Source organism: Sorex araneus, chromosome 3, assembly GCF_027595985.1.
Source record: "Sorex araneus isolate mSorAra2 chromosome 3, mSorAra2.pri, whole genome shotgun sequence".
Classification (NCBI taxonomy): domain Eukaryota; kingdom Metazoa; phylum Chordata; class Mammalia; order Eulipotyphla; family Soricidae; genus Sorex; species Sorex araneus.
In genome coordinates, this window is record NC_073304.1 from 44,642,803 (window position 1) to 44,663,570 (window position 20,768).

A 20,768-nucleotide genomic window follows, 5' to 3' on the forward strand; every position below is an offset into this window, starting at 1 on the left:
ACCGCCAGGAGTAATTCCTGAGTGAAGAGCCAGTAGTAAAAACAAACAAAAAAAAATTTCTCTAAATCCTTCACAAACTTAATTAGTATTTAAGAACAGCTGCATAAAATCACTAACAATCTTTCCAAAATCACTCATCATCATCATCATCCCGTTGATCGTCGAATTTCTCGAGCGGTCTCAGTAATATCTCCATTCGTCCAAGCCCTGAGATATTAGAAGGCTTTCTCTACTCGTCCTTCCAATGATGCCGTACTGGAGACTCTTTCAGGGTCAGAGGAATGAGACCCAGCTTGTTACTGGTTTTGGCATATTAATACACCATGGGGACCTTGCCAGGCTCTCCCATGTGGGCAGGAAACTCCCAGTAGTTTGCCAGGTTGTCCCAGAGGGAGAAGTAGTCTATAAGATATCTCGCGGCCGTGCGCCTCCGGGAGCTGGCTTTTAAGTCTCTGGATGCTGGCCGTTGACAGGATTACACGGCACAGGGGGCAGTCCCTGGGTGTGACCGCCTAGCTACTGGGAGATGGGAAATCTGGGCAGAGGAGGTCCAGTCCCGATCCAAGCAGCCTTGGAGGTCTCAGCCCCGGGTGCCACATACCTAGGATCCTCTGCTGGTTCCTTCATGCATGAGTCTCGTCCGCAGAGAGTCTCTTGCCCGCACACCTGGCTGTCTTTCCCAGGGCCTCCTTGGAGGGGATGGGCTCCAGCTTCCCTCCCCACCCTGAGTAGAGCTCCTGGCGGCCGAAGACTTCTGGAGCCTAGCCACAGCCATGCTCAAGGCCCTTCTCCAAAATCACTAACAATCATTATTAAACACTTTGTCTTTTTTATTGTTGTTTGAGGGCCATACCTGGTTGTGCTCAGAGGACCATATGGGATGCAAGGGATAGAATCCAAGTGAACTATGTGCAAAGTAAGAGCCCTACCTACTGTACTATCATTCTGATCCCTAAACACTTTGTAAAACCTTGAACTAGACTCAAAGCATCTATGAATTCAACACCATCCCAGCCTTATGTATGGCACCGACACTCTTAAAAAAGAGAGAAAAAGAACAGCATAGCATAAGAGTTAAACTACAAAAAGTAAAAAATACAACTTCCAGGAATGGGAGAAAACACTTCCAAGTCACGTATGGAAAGAGTTCAATGCCCAATAACCAAAGTTCCAATGGCTTTGCTATCTACGACCACTGGCAGCGCTACTATAAAGTGTGACCCCTAGTGAGCACAACAACTCAAGACATGAGTGCTGTAGCCAAGAGTGTGATGCTATGTGAGAACATTCATGAGAATCACAACCAAAAGTGCAAGCATGACAATCACGCACGTGCAGCCCCCAGCAAGGCAACAATGGCAAGTGGGAAGGGGAGACATGTTACTAAGGTCACCCGCATTCAAAGTCGGAATGTGTAACTCCTGTCTTTAACTCCTGGGGATCCTTCCTCTTTTTCTTCCCCAGTGTTTTTATTTTACTTCACTTTAAAAAGAGAAAAGGAAAAAAAATGTTGTGAACTATACATTTTAAATAGGTTAATCACTGGTTTGTGAATAATATTTCAATAAATCCGTTATTTAAAAAAAGGTAAATACAGGCCAGAGAGTACAGAGATTAAGGTGTTTGCCTTGCATGTATCGAACCCTGGTTCAATCCCCCACACTGCACATGGTCCTGAGGACCACCAAGAGTGATTTCTAAGCAGAGTTAGAAGTGCTGAACACTGCCAGGTATGGCCCCTCAAAACATTAAAAAAAAAAAAAAAGAATAATGTTTACAAAGTACTGGGTAGAAATAGAGTACCAAGTAAATATGTAAAAAGGAACCCTAAATTAATCTGGAGAATCCAAGGAAAGTTAATGTGGTGAAATGTATGGCATGGCATGCAAAATAGCTACTTAGTAGCTTAGAGAACAGCTAGACTAGAGCCACAAGGGAAGAAACAGTAATAGCACAGCTTTTATTTACAGAACATTTACCTATGTTCTAGGTACTATAACCCTAAACCGATTAATATCAAATTTAATCCTGATAGCTCTTTGAGGTACGGGAGATTATCCCTATTTTCAGTGAGGCATTTTAGACATTACTAGGTCAAGGGAATGACAAACATTTAAAACAACCCAGTATTCGAGGGGGAAAAAAATGTGTTTTGAACTTGAAACAGCAGGACGCTTGGGCAGTCTCGGGCCGGGGCCGGTACCGGCTCGCGCTCCGCCGAGATTCGACCCGGGTGGCCATGGCTTTGCACAGCCGCTTTGCTGCTGAAGGACCAGGATCTAGAGCCAGGTATATTACTTCTGGTCCTAGCAAGTGCTTGCAGCCATGTCTCCAGACTGTGAACTAAGCTCTTGCTCCATGCTGTCCCAGGAAGGGAAATGATGCAATTTCCAACTTAAATCTCCCTGGACTTAATTACTAAAATACAGAAATCCTAAACCGCAAGACTTTATATCTCTTCATTCTCATCAGTGGAAAACTATCAAATGTTTCCTTGTCAATAGTATTCTTGGGGGATAAACTCCAACAAGAATAGTGAGTTCTGTGTTGAAACTCCAACAACAATAGTGAGTTTTGTATTGAAATATGGAATGTAATCAAGGTAAAGAGAAAATGAAGTGAAATTTGTCAGTTATGCAGGTGGGGGTGGGGTGGGGGTGAGGGGTTGGGGTGGAGGGTTGGGAGGTATACTGGTTTTTTTTTCTTTTTTTTGGTGGTGGAATATGGGCACTGGTGAAAGGACGGGTGTTTGAGCATTGTATAACTGAGACATAAGCTTGAGAACTTTGTAACTTCCCACATGGTGATTCAATAAAATAAATTTTTAAAAAAACCCAGTATAATGCATTGTTTATGCCTCTTGTCCAATGACATTAACAAATCTTTACCTTTTCTTAAAAGATGTGCAGAGATGGGTAAATGATAAGTCAGTAAGTTCATTTAAGGCTGTAAAATTCTGCCATTTACCCAGGATAGCCAGTTTCTCATAAATTTAACAGAAAAAAAGTCTTGCAAATAGCCTCAGAGTTGTCAAAAAAAAAGAATAAAGGCTACCAAAAACTGCGAGTATTATTTTGAAAGCTGGCTTATTTTGATTGTTTGCTTTACTTGTAAAAGCAGTAGTTTGTGTTAAGAAAAAAATGGGGTTGGAGCAATATCAAGAGCAGATAGAGCACTTTCTTTGCATGCAGCCAACCTGGGTTTAATCTAGGGCATCCCATGAGGTCCCCAAGAGCACACCAGGAGTGATCTCTGAGTACAGAGCCAGAAGTAAGTACTTAGCATCGCTGCGTAAGATCCAAAAACAAATCAAGAAAAATTCCTAATTAAGTATGATGCTCTGGTGGTCTCATCACAATGATCAAAACCTCTAAAGAAAATACACTCATCTATGATCATCTCAAGCCAGTTAAGGGTAGAAAAATTAACTACCCATCTACTCTACATAAGGGTATTTAACAAAATATCACAACAAAAGTAATTCAGAGAGACATACGCACCCCTATAATGGAAGTATTATAATAACCAAGATCTGAATTAACCTAATTTTCCATTGATGAATAAAAAAATCAAGAATATAGGAGATATATATTATATTAAGATTTAATAATCTGTGACAAGATAAACCTAGAGGATATCATACTAACTGAAATCAAACACAGACAAATACCATTTGATTTTGCTCATATGTAGAATATTTTAAAAAGCAAACAAATAAACCAAACTAAACAGAAACAAACTCTTAGATACAGAGAACAAACTGATGATTACCAGAGAAGGAAGGAAATGATACATCAATGACACAGGTCCACTGTATGGGAAAGGATGAATATAAGATATTCGGTGGTGATCATGACTTAATGTTATATAGACATCAAATTAAAGTTGTCCATCTAAGGCTCACATAATGATATGAACATGAGTCATGAATGTAAGCTGCTTGTTATATAAACCTAAATAATGTTATAAGTAAATGTTAATGCCCTCAATAAAATATTTAGAAGTGTTTCGCTTTGGATAACTTTTAATAAAAATGATCCTAGGGGCTGGAGAAAGAGTATAGCAGAAGGGCGCTTGCCTTGCACACAGCCCATCTGGGTTCAACCCCCCAGTATCCCACTGGTCTGCCTAGCATGTTCCAAGTAATTCCTGAGTGCAGAGACAGGAGTAGCCCCTGAGCAGCTGGATGTACCCCCTAGTCCCAAAAAATTAAAATTAAATGATTCTACTAGCTATATACATAAAACATCTTATAACCTCTCTCCTGCATAAAAGCACTGACTTCAGCACATAAGTAGTCATAGGCATAATTTCCTGCAATTGTAGATTCTAATTTATATCCCCTAAATCAGTATTGTTTAAAACTAAAAGTATTTTATGGTAGTGCAGATAACCATACATAACCCACTGCTTCTTAGGCCAGATCAGGAATATTTTTATGGCAATAGAATACATAAGGGAGGGGGGATTGCTAAATATGGTTCAAAAAGTAATTCACATTAAAGAACCAAAATTTTCCAAAGAGAAAAAACAAAATCAAAATCTTACAATCAGGAGCCAGAGAGATAGTTCATTGGGCTACGCACATGTTTTGTGCACAGGAGGCCTCAGTTCAGTCCCTCATACCATATGGTTCTCTGAGCACCACCAGGAGCAACTAGCTTCTGAGCACTGCTGAGTGTGCTCCCCCCACCACACACACACACAAAAAAAAAAAAAATTAAAAACTATTTGGTAGACAGGAGACAAATTTTCATTCGAATGTCCTAAAAATTATAGGGAAATTTTTCTTTCAGCAAAAACTGAACCTGGCCCGGGTTCAATCTTAAGCATCCCATATGGTCCCCTGAGCACCTGAGGATAATTCCTAAACGCCAGAGTCAGGAATAACCCCTAAGCATCGCCAGGTGTGACCCAAAAAGAAAAAAAGGGGGGGGGAGCAGGGAGGGGCGGGGAGGGAAGGAAATCCAGAAGTGGTTCAGGAAAGCGTAAAGAAGGTTGGAGAGCACAGGCTTTATACATGAGAACCCCAGGCTTGATCTTCAGCACTACTGGCTGCCTGGGCACTACTTGTAATGGCCCAGGAGAACTGCACTAGGCAAAGCAAACCCCTATCCCTCAAAACCAAAAAAGGTCCATTTAGGCCAGGGAAATAGCTCAAGAGGTAGAGGACATCCCTGTATGTGCAGGGCCTTGAGTTCAATCCCAGCACCACTGGCATCTCTCCCCCACTGACAGGTGGGGACTTAGTAGCTCCCCCTAAGCTACACAGTGTATGACCTGTTATTTTATTTTCATTTATTCAATACCAGTCATCCCATATAGTTCCTTGAGCACTGCCAGGAGTAATTCCTAAGTACAAAGTCAGGAATAACCCCTGAGCATTACAGGGTGTGTCCCCCAAACCAATAGAAACACACACACAAACTTTTAAATTAGCACTGGCTAACTTTAACATAACATTAATGCTTTAGTCACATTGATCTCATTTGATCTATTTGAATTATGGCAAACTGAGCAAATAAAAGATCTACTTTGTCTCTTTGGGATGTCAGTTTCACTAGATTATTCTTGATTTCTTTTTTATTTCTAGCTGCTAAGAAAGCACTTTGTATGTTTTCTTTTTTTTTTTTGTGGGGCGGGGATGTATAGTGAAATTCTCTCTCTAAGTCTTATATAAGGTTAGAATTCTAAATCTAACACAGTATCTAGGGGCATGCTACTTCGACACTATTCACTATTTTACTTCCACAGCAAAACAAACACTTTTCCCTATAGGGTTGTTAAAATATTAAAGATAATACTCATTTAAACATCTGGCAACACAACACCCAAACAGAGAGAGAGTAAAAGGGTATGGCCTGCCAGAGAAGAGGGAAAGGGTGGGGGGATGAGGTGGGGGTGAGGGGAGGCACACTGGGATCACACTGGTGGAGAATGGACACTGGTGGAAGAATGGGTACTGAGCATTGTATGACTGAAATGTAACCACAAAAGTCTGTAACTGCACCTCACAGGGATCCATTACAAAAAATAAATTAAAAATAAATAAATAAAATTAAAATCTGGCAACAAAGAATAAGGGAGGGAGGGATGCTGGTTGGTTGATTGGCTGGTAGGCTGGTTGATACACCCAACTTTGAGAAAGCTGTCTCCCGCAGCAAAGCAAAATAAATTCCATCTAGGTACGAATTAAACCATTACTAGACACATTTGCCCCTTCTTACATCATGTTGCTCATGAAACAGGTTGCAATAGCTAACAATCAATGAAAACACTAGCAACACAGGGTGGGGCAACAGTAGAAAGCCTTTCAAAGGGGTGGGAAATGAGGAGGACTGGCTAACGGGCTCATTCTCGAATGCATTAATGCAATTATGTAAGTGACCATGATTGTCAAAACTCAGAACAGTCCACTTAATATCTGTGGATTTTACTGTATTCATTAAGTCTCAAAACAAAAGGAGTAAAGAGTCAGTTCAAGAATGTTAGTAAAGGGGCTGGAGCAATAGCATAGCGGGTAGGGCGTTTGCCTTGCACGCGGCCAACCCTGGTTCGAATCCCAGCATCCCATATGGTCCCCTGAGCACCGCCAGGGGAGATTCCTGAGTGCATGAGCCAGGAGTGACCCCTGTGCATCGCCGGGTGTGACCCAAAAAGCAAAAAAAAAAAAAAAAAGAATGTTAGTAAAGCCCTAGACCAACTGTTCAAATTTTTCAATGATTGAAACAAACTTTGTTGTACAACCCACATCAGTTCAGGTGTTAGTGAACTAACACCTCTTTAACATGTACCAATACATAAAGAAAGGGAAAAGGCAAGCCATGTATGTGACATAATACACTATCACATCTGTTTTCTGAAAAAGTAAGAGAAAACAGAATACGTACCGGAAGAATATATAAGAAACTAGTAACATCGGTTGTCTCCAGTGAAAGGAAAAGTATACCTGAGGAATAGAGAAAGAAGAAAACTCATTTTTTGTACTTTTGCATTTTGTACCACATAAAAATATTATCTAATCCTATTAAATATTACATATATTTTAAATAGGTTTTGATTATATTCAGGTTTTATTTTATTTTATTGGTCTGGGGGCCAAAGCGAGTGGTGTGCAGAACTTACTTCTGTCTCTGCACTAAGGGATCACTCCTGGCAGGACTCCAGAAACCTTATGTAGTTCTGGGAATCGAACTCAGGTTGGACTCATACAAGGCAAACACCCTACCTACTGTACTATCTCCCCAGCCCCACATTCAGGTTGTAGTGATTTGAAGGCCTACAGAGTTTAGCTTTTAGATTATCCCTTACAGAATTACCCTGAGAGCCCAGATATAAAAATGACAGTAAAAAAATTTTGAAAGTGGGAGAAAGGAGAATGCTGAGCTCTCTTAAGAGGGGGTGAGGAGAGCATTTTAATCAAAAAGGGAAGCATCTGGGGTCATTCTGCTGAAAATACTATGTACCTTCTTATTTCTCATCTGATTTTAGTAGAGAACCAAGAAAAGTAGCAAGCTGAATCAAAAAGATCAACAGTTTTTTTTCTCTAATTTGTTAAAGAAATAACAGAAGGTTCTTTCTTGCAGAGAAATACAGACTCGTAAGTTATAACGGTAACATGAAAGTCTGTGATTCAGACTAGAAATTTGAAAGAAATTTGAGAAATTCATCAAATTAACCTTAAATATTTTTTTTCCTCAGCACTGTTTAATACTCAGAGACTCCCCTTTCTCATGGTACAAACATTGTTAACTCAAAATTTAGCCACACATAACCTTAAAGTAACTGAAAATCTGGGGATTAGGTTAGATGGGGAGCCCCTTGGAAAGGGCAGTTCAATATGAGGGTTCAAGGATGCCATGATGCTCAGTCCTGGCAATCACTAGGGGTGGGATCTACACCTGCAATGAGGGTGAGAGGGGCAGGGAGGTGAGAGCATGCTGTGACAAGAACCCAGGGATCAAACCAGTCATGTACTTGCCCTAACCTCATAGGATTTCACTGACCCAACTCTAACTACTATTACCTAGACCAATTTCACCTTATGTCAGTTGCTCAAGCATCCAACATAGACATGTATTTGTATACAAGTGAATGCCAGGGATAAAACACAGGGCCTCACACATACAAAGCATGGCCTCCATCACATCCCAGGCCCCAATATGTAGCCCCATACATATTTTTAAATGTGAATAGTATATATTTTTATAAATTTCATGTACTTATTTCTGTGCAATGATTACAATTAAGTTGCACAAAACAGACATTCCTTTATGTTAGAAGTTTTTTTTTTAGAAAGCAAGCCCTATTAGGGCTGGAGCAATAGCACAGCAGGTAAGGCATTTGCCTTGCATGCAGCAGATCCGGGTTCGATTCCCAGCATCCCATATGGTCCCCTGAGCACTGCCAGGGGTAATTCCTGAGTGCAGAGCCAGGAGTAACCCCTGTGCACCGCCGGGTATGACCCAAAAAAGCAAAAAAAAAAAAAAAAAAAAAAAAAGAAAGCCCTATTTCTCATACTAAAGCCAGAAAATGACTAGATAACAGGTGATAAATTTTATCATCTATTACCATCTATTAATCTAGCTCAATTAAAAATAACAGGGGTCTGCTACATGCAAGGCAAGTGTCTCACCCTGTACTTGGTCAAGAATATATTCTTTTATTTTGGGGCCACATCCTGGCAATGCACAGAAGACCATAAGGGATGACGAAGATGGGACCCAGTTCGGCCACATGCACAGCAAGGTCCCTAGGCCCTGTATTATCTCTCCAGCCTCAAAGAATACATTCTTAATAGTGCCACTTGTCAAATAATGTATGGAAGGCCACTACAGAGAAAAAGTAATATAAGTTAACAGACTCAATATAATGTCCCACATATGTACAAAGGATTAAAGGAAAGACTAAAAAGTATCAAACTTTTACAAGTCAAAAATGTGGATACACTCCTTAGTATCACCAGATGAGGTGTAAAATTCCCTACAAAAAGATGCTGGTCTATAATTATTTTATCAAGATAATAGGTAACATGTTAAAATATAGGCAAAGAAAACATTAACTTGAAAGAATTCCTAAAATAGAGCTGTGTGACTTCTTTTGGGTATATTTCAGGATCAATCATAACCCTTTGAAGTTCACCTAGAAAACTGCTTAAACTACAGAAACTTATCACCTAGAATTAAAGTGACCACTGTGAAGAATGTATCAAAAACCTCCAGAGAATAATCCTCACGAGTGAGCTTGAAATAAAATCTCTTACCCTACTTTGCAAAGTTTGCCTCCCCTGGTTCCTGAACAATACACAACTAATGTGTCCTCTGACGTTTCTTTATTTAATTAAGTTTGATCATCAGACGGGCTGGAGCGATAGCACAGCGGTTGGGCGTTCACCTTTCACGAGGCTGACCCGAGTTCAATTCCTCCGCTCCTCTCAGAGAGCCCGGTAAGCTACCGAGGGTATCGAGCCCGAATGGCAGAGCCTGACAAGCTACCCATGCATATTGGATATGCCAAAAACAGTAACAATAAGTCTCTCAATGAGAGACGTTACTGGTGCCCGCTCAAACAAATCAATGAGCAACGGGATGACAGTGACAGTGATCATCATATCATCAGTTAATCAATAATTCCCTACTGCAGTTTCTAAGAGTAATCCTCTAAACTCAAATCACTTGATATAATGTTTACTTTTCAAGAAGAAACACTATAATACAAACTCCTATACCTGTATCTGTTAGAGGTATCTAAGTTAGTTCAGAAAAAACAAAAGAGTTAAAATAATTTCTTTAACTGCACTAGGCAATAGCTCTTCAATCAGGAATTACTCCTGGTGGAGCTTGGAGGACCATAAGGGATGTTGGAGATTGAACCAGGTTCAGAATTGTGCAAGGTAAGTGCCCTACTCATAGTACAATTGCTCTGGCTCAAATTTAAAAATAATTTTAAGTACAAGTTTAAATAATCTACGAATGGATCCAAAGATAAAGCAGAAAGCTAAGCTTTTTGATTACTTTCCACAACTTGGAACAGAAGATAGGAAGCTCAGAATGTGGTGGTACACATAAGACTATTATGCAAAATTAATGAGAGCAATAAACAACCGTTTATACTGAAATGCTACAGGCTAGTATTTAATGGTATACAGTAGGAAGTGAGACGACTGCAGGGTCTGAAAGCCCAAGGAGGTATTAGAAACCAGCTTCTCAGAGATGATTATATATGAAGAAATATAAACATGAAGGCAAGACTGAAAAAAAATGCCTGGGCATCAGGTTTGTCACAGGCAGGCAAGGCTGAGAAAGAATGGAACCATCAAGGGGCTGGAGCAATAGCACAGCGGGTAGGGTGTTTGCCTTGCAACGAAGCTGACCCAGGTCCGATCCCCAGCATCCCATATGGTCCCCCGAGCACCGCCAGGAGTAATTCCTGAGTGCAGAGCGAGGAGTGTTACCCCTGTGCATTGCCGGGTGTGACCCAAAAAATTCAAAATAAAAAAATCAGAATGGAACCATCATAAAAGTCTTAAAAACTACTTTTCTAGGGTCCAGAGATAGGCCGGGGAGATGTGGGGGAGTGGAACCAGAAGCCCTGAGCACCACTGAGTGTGGCTGAAAAACTAGCAGGGGAGTTGAGGAGTGATGGAAAAGAGAATAAGTACTTTTCAGGTAAGTTCCTGAGAGGTAGCTCTAGGGAATGGAAAGCATGCTTTACATGCAAAAGGCCTGAAATCCATCCTGGAATCACATGGATCCCCTCCCCTCAAAAGCTCAGAGCCAGGAATAGCCCCCAAGCACTACCATGTTTGGTCCCCAAAACAAACAAACACAGCTATTTTGAAATGTTATGCAACAGAAACCTATGGCAGGAGAACAATTATCCCAGTGAAACTTTGGTCCAATTGGCCTGGCAACTGTGGACAAAAAAGAATGAAGAAAGCAAATAATGGGTTTATAAAAATTACAATAATAGTAATCTAAACCCAGAATTATCATGGTAAAGGCCAGTTTATCAATAAGGGGCTATGGCCCTCAGTGGGCCCCCTGAATATTACTAATAGAAGTTTCCCTGAGGCTGGAGCCATGATAGCACAGCGGGTAGGGCATTTGTCTTGTATGCGGTCGACCCAAGTTTGATTTCCAGCATTCTATATGGTCCCCAGAACACTGCCAGGAGTAATCCCTGAGTGCAGAGCCAGGAGTAACCCCTGTGTATTGCCAGATGTGACCCAAAAAGCAAAAAAAAAAAAAAAGAAGTTTCCCTACATCTATAAACAATTGACTCTACAAAAAGCTAACTGCTGGGTATCCTACAATTTAACTCAATTCTGACCTCATCTATCAGCAGACAACCATCAGGTACTAAGAGTTAGGAATTCAGTCCTGCAAGACTGGCCTGATCCCCTCCATTCAAATTAACTATACTTCTGACCAGATAGCTACTGCTCAGAAATTTTTGGTTTGGAGCCACACATGCTCAGAGGCTAACTCCAAACTCAGGGTTGTTCGAGGCCGTACTGAGGATAGGAAGTAGAAATTATGTGACATCAGGGATCAACCCTTGGCCTCATGTATGCAAAGCATACGCTTAGGCCCCTGAACTATTTCTCGGTTCTCTATCCCTAAAACTTTTCTTTTGTGGTGCTGGAGCTCAAAACCAGGCCCTCTAAAATCACACTGCCAATCCTAAACAACAAAAATTAAAACAACTGTCACAGTAAAGTTGGGAAAAATCTAAGAAAAATGAGTTTTTTTCACATACTGATTATAAGAAAGACTACATATTCACCCAAATCTATTTTCACTTGGGCTTCACACTTTATTGACTGTGGAGTTTAAACAGCCAGATGTCCTTGAAGCTAAATTTTCACTAGGAATAAGTATGGCCTTGCCCAATGATTTTTGAACACCAGTCCTTATATGAAAATACGAAAACCACAAGCCTTGCAGACATACCTAGATAAGATAGAAGGCCGAAAGTAACCTGTAATGAGGTTCTGCCCAGGGAAATAAAATTTCTGCCAATTATGGTGGCAATAGCTTTCTGAGTCAACATCATAGTCCGTGGGGGCAGTACCAACCTTAGCAGGCTGTTCTGCAATTCTGTTCCGGGATTAATTCCCAGAAGCTCAGTCTACTCTGTTCTTTCAGCCCACTCAAAATTTGCCTTTCTTTCAGTAAATCCCATTTGATATAACAAGTTAGAGCAATACTCTTCTTAAGAATTCTTGAATACATTAAATACAAAGTAAGCAGTGATATACAAAATGAGTAGGGTTATATGTATATACAGATATAGATATGACCTGGAGAGACTTATAACTGATAAATCTGAGAACTAATGGTCAAATTACAAGAAGCATAATAGTTAAGAACAGAGCTTAGATACTGAATAGAAAAAAAAGTTAGCAAAGCTAAAAAACATTCAAAATGAAGACACTCATTTAAATACATTTAATGAATACACTCATTTAAGTATATTTAAATAACAAAGACAACAAATAGAGAAAGAAACAACTTTTTCAGGTCTGGAGAGAGAGTACAGCAGGTAAGGCACTTGACTTGCATGCAGTTGACCAAAGTTTGATCCCTAACACAACATTCCTGAGCACTGCCAAAAGTGACTCCTGAGTGTAGAGCCAGGAGTAAGCCCTAAGCAATACTTGGTGTGACCCCTACCGCAAAATTTATTCCATTTCCTTTCTGAAAAATGTCACTAGGAACAGTATGCTCCTCTGACCCTCCAAAATTAGATCCCAATCACTCTAGTCTGCTAATATATTATAATTTCAATCAGTATAATTTTCGTTTTTGGGTCACACCTGGTGATGCACAGGGGTTACTCCTGATGAATGCACTCAGGAATTACCCCTGGCAGTACTCAGGGGACCATATGGGATGCTTGGGAATTGAACCTGGGTCAGCCACAAGCAAGACAAACGCCCTACCCACTGTGCTATCTATCACTCCAGCCCCAAATCAGTATAATTTTTTTGTTAATTTCTTCTCTCAATCCTAAAATAAAGTTCCAATTCAAGACAAACACATAGGAAGCTTTCTTGGGCAGTCCCAATTGCTGCCTCTAAGTTCATGGAACACATTTCATGTTCTTCAAACACAAACTGAAGCTCAAACTAAATTATAAGCTTAAAGAGACCAGGCACTGTGCTCTTCATTTCTTTCTATTCTAAACATCCAGCATAATACCACTCACACACGTGCTGCTAAGAACACAATCCCCTTGTACTGGTACTTTAAGAGCATACGATAGAAGGTTGCAGAAGGTTTTAAAAAAGCCAATTAAATTGACCTTGAAAGTGCACAAAGGAATTTTTTCAGTGAAATAGTGATAACAACATTCTCTAGTCGCTCACTAATGATTAGAATATAATCTTAAAAATGCAATGTTATTTTGATGTTCTGTGAACATCAGCGGACATAAAATCTAGACAGTATAGCCTAGTAGACACCGAAGCTATCTATAGGATCCATCCTTGTTTATAAGAGCTTAGTGTTGATCAAAGTATGCAGTACATGACTGTCTACACTGAAAGGGTTTGGGGTTACACATATATACAAACTTGTCCAAACTAAGGGAATGGTATACATAAGGTTTTCTGTATTTTACTGTATGTATATCCTATGTAAAAAAAAAAAAAGTATATTGTTTATGGCAGACCTGCTGGAAATATCTAGGAGGAAAATTTACTTTGAAATACAATAAAAATGTAAGATTGAAAAAGGGTAAGATGAAAGGGCAGATAAGCAAATATAGGAAAACATGAATGACAAAGTCTAAGTGCCGGTTGTTTAAGAAATCAATGTACAATTACTCCTGGCAGTGCTTGGGGATTATATGAGATGCCAGGGATCAAACCCCAGACTGCCACACTAGCCACTGACTACAGCTCTGGCCCTGGATTGCCCCTCCTCTATCTCTAGTTTTAGCTGACTATACAGACTAGTCTGGACAAGAGAATGTGCTCTTGCCTCAAACAAAATTTTCTAGTATCTCTTTAACCTAAACTTCAAATAAGACCTCTGACCAATCTGGCCAAGCAATTAGTTCATCCTCTGGATCCAATTCTGGTTTCTCAGATCCATGGCCCTCTATGCTCTAAACAGAGATGCCCAAACAGAGCAGAACTAGCATACTTCCTTTTTCAAAATACTCAGCATTCCCCCTGGAAACCTACCTTAAGCAAACAGAAAGTGCCCCCTAATTACACCATGGCTATTATCACTCCCACATGGTTCCAGTGATCAACTATTGATCACTCTGGGACACACTGTATGACAAAGGAAAGTTTAAACTAAGGTCCAGAGTCCTTTATAGCAAAAATAATTCACTGGTGTATCATAATTCAAGGCTGCATACCTGGCATAGAAGTACACAAAAAATTGATGGTTGGGTAAATAAAATCTGTGTCTGGGGGCTGGAGCGATAGCACAGCGGGTAGGACGTTTGCCTTACACCTGGCTGACTCGGGGTTCAATTCTCAGCATCCCATATGGTCCCCTGAGCACCGCCAGGAGTAATTCCTGAGTGCAGAGCCAGGAAAAACCCCTGTGCATCGCCGGGTGTGAACCAAAAACAAACAAACAAAAAATCTGTGTCTGATAATAATATCCACATTTACATAGTGCTGAGTTCTAAGTTTATGTCTACATGTGCTGAAAATAGGAAAAGTTCATGACAGGACTCAAATTGTACATCAAAAAAGGGGAAAATATGGAGACTCTTCAAAGCAGAAGACAGGAACAGAAATAGACTGTAAAACCATTTTAACTAACATTAAGAAATGTTGTAACCTATATTCTGTGGCCAAAGAGGTAATACTGGGATTATATAACTTGCCTTGCATGCCACCAACCTATGTTCAATCTCTGGTATCACATTATGATCTGAGCACTGATAGAAGAGATCCCTGAGCACAGAGCCAGGAGTAAGCCCTGAGCATAGGTTACTTTGTTTTCCTTTTTGGGTGTGGTCCAAAAACCAAAACAAAGAAAGAAAACAGAAACACCTATATTTTAACGATTAATGTTTCACTGGATATAACAGTATGGTCTAAGCGAAAACTAAAGGAGAAAAGATAAATTATAGAAAGATAGGATTGACAGGAATTCAATTTCCCAATGACCTAAATACATTTGGAGTTAATCTGTTCTTTTTTTGTTTTTGTTGCTGCCACAGGACTACAGATTATGCCCCTGCTGAATTTTTCCTTTGTCACACATGACCTAACAAGGCAGGCATTCATTATACCATAGTAGCTTCCCTCACATATCTGATTCTAAACAGCTGCAAATTTTGGATGATAACAATAAATGATGTTTCTAACGCTTAATATTTCCCTCCCTAACAAATATTAAAAACAAGATTAATGTTTATTAGAATATCAAAACTCCGTATCAAGTTGAACATAATTTTAAATTTAGAAATGAAGTAGAACATTTGTGTAAAAATTTGAATTCTGTGGAACCTTAAAAGTGAGCCAGGAAACATATTTCAGAGAATTCCTAAAATAATATTCACTGTGATATTTTCTTCTATCTATCAAAAATATGCTGTATCATCAAAGACTGGTTGATTTTTGTCCCTTCAAAAACTGTAACTAAATGGCAAAATATTTTATAACAGCAATGACCCCACCTCAAATAAATTTCTATTAGTAGAAAGCTGCTTTTGCTCTTCAAGCCCATGTTCTCCTTTGAACATGAATCTTGCTTGTCTGTTTCTTTGCCTATTTCCACTCTGGAGAAGCTCATGTTCTCTCTTGAGCACAATTCTCTTCTTTCTCTCCTTTCACATCTTTCTAAGCTAGTTTTGTTCAATAAAAAGCTACCTTGTTTGTTTCATGGGGCTGGAGTGATAGTATAGTGGGTAGGGCCCTTGCTCGCCTTGCATGTGTCCCGGGTTCGATCCCGGGCATTCATATGGTCCTCTGGGCCTACCAGCAGTAATCCCTAAGTGCAGAGCCAGGAATAAGCTCTGAGCATTTCAAGGTGAGGTCCTCGAAAACAAAAACCTACCTTACTTCACATACACACACAAAAAAAAGTAAGCTACTTCCTAAACCAAACCAAAACTGCAAGGCATAGATGAAAAAAAGCAGAAATTGTAAAATTGAAGTACTGAAATATGTATGGCTTGTTAATAATTATACAACTATACACGTAAAGTGGCTATTGGTTTAACCTGTGTTGTTCACTCAATTACATCAGAACAAATTAAGTCTTACATTATTCTCCACGTAGTAACCCATTTTTCATAAGAAAAATAAAACTTATACAACCGCTGAAAAGGTAAAAAAGGCACTGTCAAGTAGGCACTACTTTATTATTTTTCTGTAAATCACACTTAGTTTGATTTTCATCCCTTCCCACTTACACTGCTGCACTTTATAGATATAAAGTCTCAGGCAAGTGAAAGACTACTAGGATATCTGTGTCTTTCAATCTTACCAGTATTATCTTTTAAATACTGCTTTTTCTCTTTTAAAAGCATATTAACAAGCCCAAAAGCAACAGTTTCATGTTAATTTGGTAATCTATCAATCCCAAGGCTCCAAATTCTAGATTGTCTAGATTCTTCATTCAGCATTGTCACCATGTAATTTCTAATTTATTTTGAAATAAAAAGCAAAACTCTTGACGGAATCAATGGATTAGACAGCATGCTTCAGAGGAAATCACCAATAACAGTATTGTAAATCACAGGACATCACCAAATTAAAATTAATTTTTTTAAAAAACATGCTTCAAAGTATGTGAGACCCCAGTTTTGGGGCAGTGGGGAGGAACAGAATGAAATATGGTAGGAAAAAAAAAAACCATATCAAGTATCAGTAGTGCATACAATGCTGTTATATTTCCTCAGTATAACGAAGATCAAAAAGGGATTTTAAGGAAAGCTTTGCTCTGAGAACTTTCAGTCAAATCCAACAATCATTAAAGAGGGCAAAGTTTGGCTTCCATATTATAGAGCATAGCATAACTTCCACCTGCTGGTTGACATAAAATCCAGGGAGAATGCCTTGTCACCTTTGAAGTCCAAATCCGAGAAGGAAGTAGTAACCAAAAACAAACCCAAAAAAAAAAAAATCTTACAGGTCAAGGTCAGTGAGGAAGGAGGATTCCCATCCAAGCTTCCCTATGAAGATACTACAGTGTACAAGCCTCTACTTTTCCAACTACTTTCAAATAGGGTTTAAATATTGTGAGTATTAGTTATTGAAAAGCAGGAGAGAAATGAGAATAGTTCATTGATATGATGGAATAATAATGCTATCTCTTGAAACCCTTGGGGGAGGAGGGAAATACCCATAGAAAAGACACTTCATAAAAACTCTAGTTTCAGGGCCAAAATGATAGTGCAGCGGGTAGGGGCGTTTGCCTTGCAGGCGGCTGGTTGTCTTAAGCTCGATCCCTGCATCATCATCCCATTCGGTCCCCGGACCACCGCCAGAAGTGATCCCTTCAGCACTGCACCAGGAGTCAGCCCTGCGCATTGCTGGGTGTGCCCCCGCTGCCAGCTCCACTCCGCCAAAAAATATCGAACTTATTCCAAGCCACTACAATAAAAAAAATTTTTTTAATTAAAAAAAATCCATCTAAGGTCTGCTCTCCATCTTCCTGGTCATTCTCTAAGAAAGATGTGAACAAAACGATTAAAAACAAGAGAAAGCCCAAACGAATGAGTTGCCAATGAACCCCGAGAGTGGGAGTTGTGTGTGTGTGAACGTGTGCGTGTGTGTGCGTGTGTGTGTGTGTGTCTTGATCAAAGCAAACAGCTTAACTTCCCCCAAAAGGCATTTCTATTAGGCACCCCTGGCCCCGCCGCCCCATCTCAGTCCCCTTCCTTCCAGTGGATAGGTAGGTCTCCCGGATCAAACGCGCCCCAGATCCAACGGCTATTCGAAACGAACTTAAGGATGGGTGGGGGGAAGGAGTTGACAACTATTACACGAAAATCCTGAAGCTGCTGAGACCCGACAACTTTCGGTTCCGATCCGCAGCGACTGCCAACCAAGCGCGGGGCGGGCACGCCTCAACTTCCTTCGGTCTCAACCCCCCACCCCCCACCCCCGCTTCGGGCTCAGCCGCCGGGCAGGCCCTGCTGCGTGCCCAGGTCCCCGCCGCCGGGGTCTGCGGTGACGTCACAGCCGCCTCCTGGGCGGCCCTGACGTCACGGGCACGCGGCACCCCGTTGCCGCTCTGTGACTTCACCGCGGCCCGGGTTGTGTGTGTGCGGAGGGAGGGAGGGGGGCCAACTGCAGTCGCCACTGCACCAGCCTCCTCCCCCCCAACACACACATAGAGATACACACACACACACAAACACACACACACACACACACACACACACCGCGGCCAGCACCGCCCTCGCGCCGCCGTCCCGCCCCGGTGCCTAAGGGGGCATGGGCGCCAGCTCACCTGCGCGGCCGCGGGGAAGGGCAGGTCGCCGGCGGGAGGGCGGGCGCGCGGCGGGCACGACCCGGACGCGCCGACCCTCTTCCCCACTCCTGCTCCCCCCCACACACATACACACACACACACACACACATGCAGACCTCAAGCAGCCGCGGGAGGTCGCGGAGGTGGGAGCGCCGCTCCGGTGCCTCCTCACGGCCTATCCGTGAGCGCCTCCACTTCAGCCCGGAGCGCGGAGCCGGCGCCCGCCGCGAGGCGCCCTCTCCTGAGGGGAGCCCGCGCTCCGGGCCGAGGCTGCCCCCCGGGGGGGCGGGCACGGGCCGCGGGGGTCCGGGAGCGCGCCGCGAGCCGGCCCGGAGGCGCGGACGGACGGCGTCCCCGCCCCCACCCGCCGCCCGGCTACCCCGGGAGCGCAGGCGGGCGGCGGGAGGGGGCGGGGAGCAGCCACGGTGGCCGCCGCCGCCGCCGGACCCCGACCGCGCCGTCCTCGCGCCACAGCCCACGCCCCGACCCCGACCCACCTGCGCTCCTGCCCCGCTCGGGGCCTGGCCCGGCGCTGCACCCCCCGATGCGGCGGCGGCGGCGGCGACGGCGGGAGGCCTGGCTCGCTCCCCAGCGCTGAGGCGGACCAGCGCGGCGCGGCGGAGTCCAACGCTCGCCCCGAAACCCATTTGTTTGGCTAAAACGGCGTGACGTCACCGGCCGGTCCAATCGACGGTTGGCCAGGGGCGGGGCCGCGGGAACCTGGTGGGTGGAGGCTCGCAGCGCCCCCTGCCGGCCTCTCGGTGGCACTTCAGTCGCTGGGGACGGGAAGCGCGAAGGGGAATATACCGGGAGAAGTCGGGGAGAAGAGGCCGAGAGGTGCTGGAGAGGGAACGCTCAGGCATGACCTGGAGAAGCAGCAGTGGACCCTCAGGCTAGCCAGGATGGTAGTCAGGCCAGCGTGCTCCATCGGTGGACGCGACAAGTTTATTAGCACTCACCAGTGCACCTGGAGCTGTAAACGGCATTAGGTTACTGTCCTGTCCTGCAGACAGGGCTCCTATTTTGGGTTCTTTTGTGAAATGAAGAACTTGATGGAGTCTTCTACGAATGCCAGGATTGTTGGTTTACTGGAGTTTTATTTTTTAAATCAAACTGCAGGAATATCTAGCATAGATATATTTATCTATGTGTGATAGTGACAATCTCACTGCACTCTGTAGAAACTTAAGGGACTGTAAATAATAGAAAAGAGGGCTTTTTTCTTTTAGGGCTAAAAACAGGAATCGAACCTAGAGTTACATGTGAGGCATACACTGTACCATTGAGCTACATCTTTGGTCCAAAAAGAGATTTGAAATCATTAATTTTTTTAGAACCTTCTAATCGGAGCGTCGTTTTTATAACCCAGCTTTTAAAGTAATTGCTTTTAATGTAAACTTTTAACCACATCATAAAATGGAAGGACAGTAAAGAAAAATTCCTTCACCTGAACACAGTGACTCTCAACATCTTGTATATGAGAGACCTTTGTCACATGCGTTTCATTTTACAAGAGTGATTTTAGAGTGTATGCAAGTTTGGATCCTGTTTTTCATATTTCTACATAAGCATCAAAAGAACATTTAACAGCTACAAAAACATATTAAGTGAACATAGAAATCTTGATGAATTCTCCATTCCCTTTTTTAAAGGTGTCCAAATTCATCTCAACTTTTACAAGACTCTTTTAATACATGTGAATTTTTAAAAGCACACTTTAAAACATTTATTACAATTCATTTTTTTGAAAGTCTAGTTGAAACATCCTGCCCTAATTATGCGCTAGCCAAAACACCCAATGTTTTCTTTACCTTCCTCCCATACAAGTTAACTGTGCTTCAAATTCCTGTGTTAGGTTTCATCTGACTGACTTCAGACTTCTAGAATACACACAGGCAATACTCAAGGCCTTAGTGTTTCTTTTGTCACATCAAAATTTTAGTAAAGTAAATTGAAGTGATTCAACAGCGAGGACATAGATTCCTTCAATCTGTAACTTTAATCAAGTTAGAAAAGAGATGCAAAGCTGAGTGAAGTTAGAAAAAGGTACAGAATGTTTTGCCATGTAGGATATAAAAAGACAGTAAGGGAATCACAAATGGCCCAAAGTATCAGTATCTGAGAACTGAGTTTACCATGACTGGTCTAGTGATGTGTGTGTAGGTGTGGGGCGGGGGCGGATTGACAGGAAGGAGAAACTGAGACAATGGTAGAAGGACACAGACGCTTTAGTGGATGGTGTGAGATGTTTATTAAGCCCTTTCATGAGCAGTAAACCCTGAAAATCTTAAAAAAAGAAATGCAAGAATA

General features: G+C 42.0%; 1 protein-coding gene across 4 annotated transcripts in view; it reads right to left on the reverse strand.

The window, feature by feature from the left end:
• Nucleotides 1–19,086, reverse strand: part of FBXO34 (F-box protein 34) — a 66,905-nt gene extending 47,819 nt beyond the window's left edge. For 2 of the 4 annotated variants that reach the window (XM_055132429.1, XM_055132430.1), the window contains exons 1-2: nt 18,956–19,038; nt 6,891–6,949 (exon numbers count right to left, since the gene is read on the reverse strand). Coding sequence is in view for 1 of the 4 variants with exons in the window: in XM_055132428.1 (XP_054988403.1) it covers nt 6,891–6,919 (29 nt within the window). In the remaining 3 variants the exon portion in view is untranslated. Of the gene's footprint in view, nt 1–6,890; nt 6,950–18,955 lie in introns of all 4 variants that reach the window. The other 2 variants (XM_055132428.1, XM_055132431.1) reach the window with 2 other exon arrangements.
• Between the last annotated feature and the right edge of the window lie 1,682 nt (nt 19,087–20,768).